The following is a 7500-nucleotide window of genomic DNA, read 5'->3' on the forward strand; positions in this document are numbered from 1 at the left end:
TGAGGAGACGGCGTGGAAAAGAGGAGGCGGAGCCTTGACCCCGTTTAGATGGCGAGGTGGAGACCGGAGGCGGCCATCAGACGGCTGGAATGGAGAGCCGGAGGCGCCGAGCTCCCTATCTCCTCTCACAGAGGAGGAGCAGGGGGTTGCAGGAAGGGGGGGGGGAATGAGGGGGGGGGGATCTCATTTCAAGTTGTCTATCTGTGAAATGAATCTGTTGCTGTGCAGCTTAGAGAAGCTCGTGTTGATATAGTTTGCCCATTAAGTTGAGTCTAGGAAGACCTGTCAATCACATTAAGCCCCGCCCCTAAAGCGCCACCTGCTTCATGGTCTGTTGACTCTACAGACCATAAAGTATAAATGATGACATCATGCTGTATAGAAGAAGACTTGAAACTAGAGACTGAGACATAAACTCATGTTTACTGAGGGAATACATCAAGAGAAGCAGAGTCACAATATAGACTTCTATACAACCAGAGGAGTCACCCCCTGGTGGTCAGGAGAGAGAATGCAGCTTCAACACATGAAGCAGATACTTCTATACAACCAGACGAGCCCCCTGGTGGTCAGGAGAGAGAATGCATCTTCAACACATGAAGCAGATACTTCTATACAACCAGAGGAGTCGCCCCCTGGTGGTCAGGAGAGAGAATGCAGCTCTAACACATGAAGCATAGACTTCTATACAACCAGAGGAGTCGTCCCCTGGTGGTCAGGAGAGAGAATGCAGCTCTAACACATGAAGCATATGCTTCTATACAACCAGAGGAGTCGCCCCCTGGTGGTCAGGAGAGAGAATGCAGCTTTAACACATGAAGCATAGACTTCTATACAACCAGAGGAGCCCCCTGGTGGTCAGGAGAGAGAATGCAGCTTTAACACATGAAGCATAGACTTCTATACAACCAGAGGAGCCCCCTGGTGGTCAGGAGAGAGAATGCAGCTTCAACACATGAAGCAGAGACTTCTATACAACCAGAGGAGTCGCCCCCTGGTGGTCAGGAGAGAGAATGCAGCTTTAACACATGAAGCATAGACTTCTATACAACCAGAGGAGCCCCCTGGTGGTCAGGAGAGAGAATGCAGCTTTAACACATGAAGCATAGACTTCTATACAACCAGAGGAGCCCCCTGGTGGTCAGGAGAGAGAATGCAGCTTCAACACATGAAGCAGAGACTTCTATACAACCAGAGGAGTCGCCCCCTGGTGGTCAGGAGAGATAATGCAGCTTTAACACATGAAGCACAGCCTTCTCCCCTCTTTGGGCCGCTGAAGGTGAGATCAAAGAGCTCGGCTCCACACTTTACTGCAATTTCCCGCCTCACGCAGCTTCATTGTGCCTCCTCCACGGTGGAGTGAATAAGGGATGAGGCTCTTTGTGTCCCCCCCTCCTCCTCCTCCTCCTGCTCCTCCTCATCAAGAACTACACCCTTCTCCTCCTCCTCTACATCTTTCTCTCATCTTCTGACGTTCCCCTCCTGCGAGCAGCTCATATATATCGATGGAGATGTGCTGATGTGTGTGTGTGTGTGTGTGTGTGTGTGTGTGTGTGTGTGTGTGTGTGTGTGTATGCATGTTTACCACCCTGCCTGTAGAGAGGTACCCCCCCCCCCCCCCTGCTGGTCTCTGCTTGTGTTTAATTGATGATCTCAGTGATGGAGAGAGGCTGACGGTCAGATCACTGACACCCGAGGAAAAGTTGTTCTGTAGCCTTCTTCTTCTTCTTCTTGTTCTTATTCTTGTTCTTGTTCTTCTTCTTGTTCTTCTTCTTGTTCTTCTTCTTCTTCGTTATATAAAAGTCGAGGGCTTCCTTTCATGCCATGTGACTGTATAACATCATATAATAAGAGTGAGCTCCACATATCACTCACTCTCTAACCAACATGTTCATTTGTGTACCTCCCTCTCTCCCTTCATCCTCTCTCCCTCCATCCTCTCTCCCTCCATCCTCGCTCCCTCTCTCCCTCCATCCTCTCTCCCTCTCTCCCTCTCTCCCTCCATCCTCTCTCCTCTCGTCCAGGGGCCACAACCAGAGGATGGAGTTCCTGGGCGACTCCATCATGCAGCTGGTGGCCACGGAGTACCTCTTCATCCACTTCCCCGACCACCACGAGGGACACCTCACGGTAACACACACACGCACACACACACACACACACGCACACACACACACACACACAGACACACACACACACGACAGGCTCCTCTCCATCTCCACCTGTGTTCCTTCTGAAGCTCAGAATCCTCCGTCACCTGGAATGAAGTCACAGCTGCGCTTTTGTGTTTGTGTGGGCGAGTTCGTTCCTTCACTCCTTCCTGTCACTCTTTTGAATATCTGAGTGCCCGCCAGGTATCCGCCCCCCCCCCCCCATCACACACACACACACACACACACACACACACACACACACACACGCACACGCTGCCTCTGCATGTTCGCTGTACTCTGATGGGTATTTCCATGAGACTAAATTGCTTGCCGGTTTTCAATAGCGCGTCTTTGTCGACGTCGAGCTGTCAAGAAAATGAAGACGTGTGTGTGTGTGTGTGTGTGTGTGCGTGTGAGAGAGTGTGTGTGTGCGTGCGTGTGTGTGTGTGTCGTAACACAGGTACAAAGCAGAGCGATCTCACTTTGAACTCACGAGTCTTCGCTCTGACAGCGTCAGGCGGCATCGCAGCGAGTCGTCTTCATTCCTACATCAGCACTACAGCTCCTCAGAAGACGGAGCACTCGAAGCGAGGGGGGGGGGGGAAGGGAGGGGAGAGGGGGGAGGGGGGGTGAAAGAGGGAGGGGGGGTGAACCAGAACGAGAAGGAGGCCCGTGACGTCATTTGTTTAAAAGCTTCCAGTGAGAGCTGTAGCGTGTGTGTGTGTGTGTGTGTGACTGTGTGTGTGTGTGTGTTTAAGGAGGGCACATCGCAGCAAGACAGATCCCAGTCGTACTGCGGTGGTTATATTTAACATGTTTTCCTCTTAGGCCCTGAACGCACCGCGCCGGTCGTTCATGTCAATATGAAACATGAAACACGGGTCGAGTTCTTCTGTGTGTGTGTTTTTGTTTTTGTTGTTTTTCCGTTTAGTTTCTGACGGGTAAAAAACATGTGAAGTTTTTTTTGTTTAGACATATTAAAATAAAACATAAACAAAAATGTCAAACATAATAATAATAATAATAAAACAGGGCAACATTATAGATATATATTATATATATACATACACATATATACAAATATATATATATATACATACAGACATACACACATATATACAAAAATATATACACATATATACATGTATATATATACACATATAAATACACATATATATATATATGTGGGTGTGTATTTATATATATATATACACATGTATTACATAACATTTTACTCCTTGTTTATTGATGTTTTCTCTAATAATAATAACATTTACTCTGCTTTAACGTTTTCCGTCAGCGATTAATTATTCCACGTGTTTTTTAGTTTGTGTATTTCTGTTTATTTTCCGCGTGCCGTGTTTTGAGAATCGTGGGAACATTCCTGTGGTTTTTCATATGATGTATTTGTTGTTTATTGATGTATTCCCCCCCCCCCCCCAGCTCCTGCGCAGCTCGCTGGTGAACAACCGCACGCAGGCCAAGGTGGCGGAGGAGCTGGGCATGCAGGACTTCGCCATCACCAACGACAAAACCAAGAGGCCCGTCGCCCTGCGCACCAAGACGCTGGCCGACCTGCTGGAGTGTACGTGCTCCACCCTCATCCAACCTACACCACCCTCAAACAAATGTGCTCCACCCTCATCCAACTTACACCACCCTCATACAAACTACACGCCAAACACTTGTAATATATATATATAAATATATATGTATTTATATATAAATATATTTATTATATATATGTACATATATTTATTTATATATATGTACATTTATATATATGTATACATATATTTATTTATATTTATATATGTATATAGATATATTTATTTATATACATGTATTTATTCATATATATGTATATATATATATTTTTAGATATCTAGATTTATTTATTTATATATATCTATATGTGTAGAGATATATTTATATATATATATTTGTATAGATATATTTGGATGTATGAATAGAAATTTATTTATTTTAAGATATATAGATATTTATAAATATATTTATTTGAATATATATATTTATAAATATATGTATATATGTATAGATATATTTATTTATATATATATATATATATATATATATTTCTTTGTGTACATCTCCCACATCCCTGGGATTGAGAGCCTCCTCTTTCTCCTCGTCTCTTTTTTTCCGTCCATGGCGTCCGTCTCTCCAGATGAGCATCACGGAGCAGCGTTATTGATTTCTTTGTTCCCTTTGTGTTGGATGTCAAATCTCTTTCTCTGCTGAAGATGCTCTCTCCTTATACGACTGCAGCAGTTAGTGATGATTTTGTCTTCTTTTCATTCCCCCCCCCTGCGGCTAAAGCTGCCACAACTAATACGCTGCTCCTGGTGCTCGACCACCTTGAAATATTTTCAGAGCAGCATGAGCCGTAAAATGAAATATGTTTTGGTGGAATAAATGTCCGGGTGAAAGACATTTTGCAGGTGGAGGGGACGGTGACGGGAGGGGGGGGTGTTCTTCCTCCGTCCGGGCTCGGGGAGATTTAAGGATGTCACACACATTTAGAGCGTTGGAGAGACAAAAGGACATCAATAACAATAAAATCAAGACTTGAGGTTGAGGAGTGTTGAACATGCGTGTTTTATCCTCATGTGACCTTATAACCACACGTGTGTGCACGGCCTCCCAGACCCATCAGGAGGCATGACAGTATTAGACGTGCAGCTACAGATACCTGCTTATTCTCTTTTATATTAATGTGTATACATGTATACATTTATATCTATTTATTTATATAGATATATTTATATTTATTCATATTTCTGTATATATATATATTTATTTATATATTCTATGTATAGATATATATATATATAGAGAGAGATTTATGTATATGTATGTACATCTATATGTATATATATATTTATATATATGTGTAGATATATACTTATATGTTTATATATATATTTATATATGAATATATATATATAATTATATATATATATATATATATATGTACATATATATATATATATATATATTTATATATATGTACATGTGTATATGTGTGTATATTTATTGATTTATATATACATCTATTTATAATATTTATTTATGTGTATATCTATTTTATATATATATATATGTGTGTTTATATTTCTTTATATATGTATATATATATATGTATATATTTATGTATATATTTATATATATATATATATTTATACATATACATGTGTATGTATATATATATATATATTTATGTATATATTTATACATATACATGTGTATGTATATATGTATATTTATATACATATATATATATATATTTATATATATATTTATACATTTATCGAGAGCATTTTAATTATTGATGTTGTAAAGAGAGTTTCGACATACTTCAGCTCTCGGCTGAGCTGGAAGTTGCGCAACGTCTCCCGATATAAAACAGACGTCTTTTTATTAATATGGCGCCAGGGTGTGAAAATCAAATAAATGTAATTAGAGACAAAATGATGTCATTTTTTCATTTAAACTATTGAAACCAGCATGCATGAGTTTATTTATTTCTTAAATTTTTTTGGGGGGGGGGGGATGAGACCCGATGTCATCTTCATTAGGCCAACCAGAGCGCGAGCAGCGACAGGGACTGGAATACATCCCTGTGTGGGGGGGGGGGGGGGGCTTGAAGTGCTGGAACAGAAAAAGAAAGAAAAGAAAAGGAGGAGAACCTCCGGAGCCGTCGTCTCCGAATGTTCACGTTAACATCCGCTGAGCCGAAGACGAAGGCAGGACCTCCTCCGTCCCTCCATCCCTTCATCTTTCTGTTTGTCTCTTATTCTGCAGCTTTCATCGCCGCCCTCTACATCGACAAGGACCTGGAGTACGTGCACACCTTCATGAACGTCTGCTTCTTCCCCCGGCTGAAGGTGAGCCCCCCCCCCCCGATCAATGAGGCGCTCAGTCCTCGTAGAGAAAGAACCAGGCGGGGGGGGGGGGGAGATGAGTAGGAGGGAGCTAATGGGCTGCGCCCTAATGACCCGCCGGCATCGACGCCAGAAAAGAAAAGGCCTGAAGCGGTCGCTCGCCGGTCGAACGGCCTCTCGCTTCGCCGGCTTCATTTGATCTCTTATTTTCGGGAACTGCCGTCGGGGCGAGAATCGCTCGTGGCTGAATGGAGCGAGCTTCTCTCGAGACGTGCCCGCGGCCAGATGGATCGACCCGACGCACACGACCCTTCAGGAGGTCGCGGTCAAGTAGAAATGTCCCGTTTCTATCAATGAAGATCACATTTATGAATCATAAACTCTCTCCATAGTCAATGTGTAGATGACTATTCTCTTGGTTTAGTGAAGTCTCTCCAGAGGTGTGTAGAGGCCCATCTCCATGTTCTACTGGTACATTGTGTTATCGCCTTAGAAGACTAGCGGAGGGGGAGAAAACCCTCGAAGACCCTATTTATGTGAGCGCAGCTGAAAACAGTTATGCTGCTGAGAGAAGCTATAAAACTGGCCTTCCTTTGAGCGGCAAGTCACTGAACGGGGCGAGTACCCCGCCCTCTCCTTGTGGAGCTGCTGCCCCCCCCCCCCGCCCCCCTTTTTTCTCCTCGTGAAATAAAGTACCGAGAAAAATCTAGTTAGAAACCGGCCTCATGCTCTGCTCTAGGATCCGGGGGGTGTAGAGGCCCCCTAGATAGAGGAAGAAGGGAAGTAGAGAGCGAGAGGAGGAGAGGAGGAGGAGGAGGAGGAGGAGAGGAGGAAGCAGAAGCGCTCTTTGTGGAGAGTTAAGCAGACGGTCCTGGATTCAAAGTCCTCCTCGGCTCCACGATGAGACGCCCCTCATGGAGGGAGAGCTTTGAGAAGCCCCCTGGACACGGGAACACCGGGAACACCGGCTCTGTCTCAAGGAGACGGGAGGACTGGTACTCAGAGAGAGAGGGGGGGAGGGAGGGAGGGGGGGGGGGAGAGGAGAGAGAGAAGGGCTGGGGTAAAGGGGACGGGGTCTTTGGGAGAGAGAGAGGGAGGGAGAGAGAGAGAGAGAGAACAGAAGTCCTTCCCCATTGAGAGTCTTTCATGTGTCCTGCTCTCCGTCTCCAGGAGTTCATCCTGAACCAGGACTGGAACGACCCAAAGTCTCAGCTGCAGCAGTGCTGCCTGACCCTGAGGACGGAGGGCAAGGAGCCCGACATCCCCCTGTACAAGTACGACACACACACGCACACAAACTAAATATATATATATATATAAATACATATATAAATATAAATATATAGAAATACATAATATATAAATAAATATATGCAATACGCAATATGTATATGAATATATATATACATATATATAAAAAATAATAATACACATATATAAGT

At 43.8% G+C, this 7500-nt stretch overlaps 1 protein-coding gene across 2 annotated transcripts in view; it reads left to right on the forward strand.

Moving 5' to 3' along the window:
* The window catches only part of drosha (drosha ribonuclease III), a 74794-nt gene that overhangs the window by 62736 nt on the left and 4558 nt on the right, over positions 1-7500 (forward strand). For both annotated transcript variants that reach the window (XM_056433556.1, XM_056433557.1), the window contains exons 26-29: positions 2025-2130; positions 3597-3738; positions 5979-6061; positions 7229-7332. In XM_056433556.1, coding sequence (XP_056289531.1) covers positions 2025-2130; positions 3597-3738; positions 5979-6061; positions 7229-7332 — 435 coding nt within the window. The remainder of the gene's footprint in view (positions 1-2024; positions 2131-3596; positions 3739-5978; positions 6062-7228; positions 7333-7500) is intronic.

This window comes from Pseudoliparis swirei, chromosome 16 (assembly GCF_029220125.1).
Source record: "Pseudoliparis swirei isolate HS2019 ecotype Mariana Trench chromosome 16, NWPU_hadal_v1, whole genome shotgun sequence".
Taxonomy (NCBI): Eukaryota; Metazoa; Chordata; class Actinopteri; order Perciformes; family Liparidae; genus Pseudoliparis; species Pseudoliparis swirei.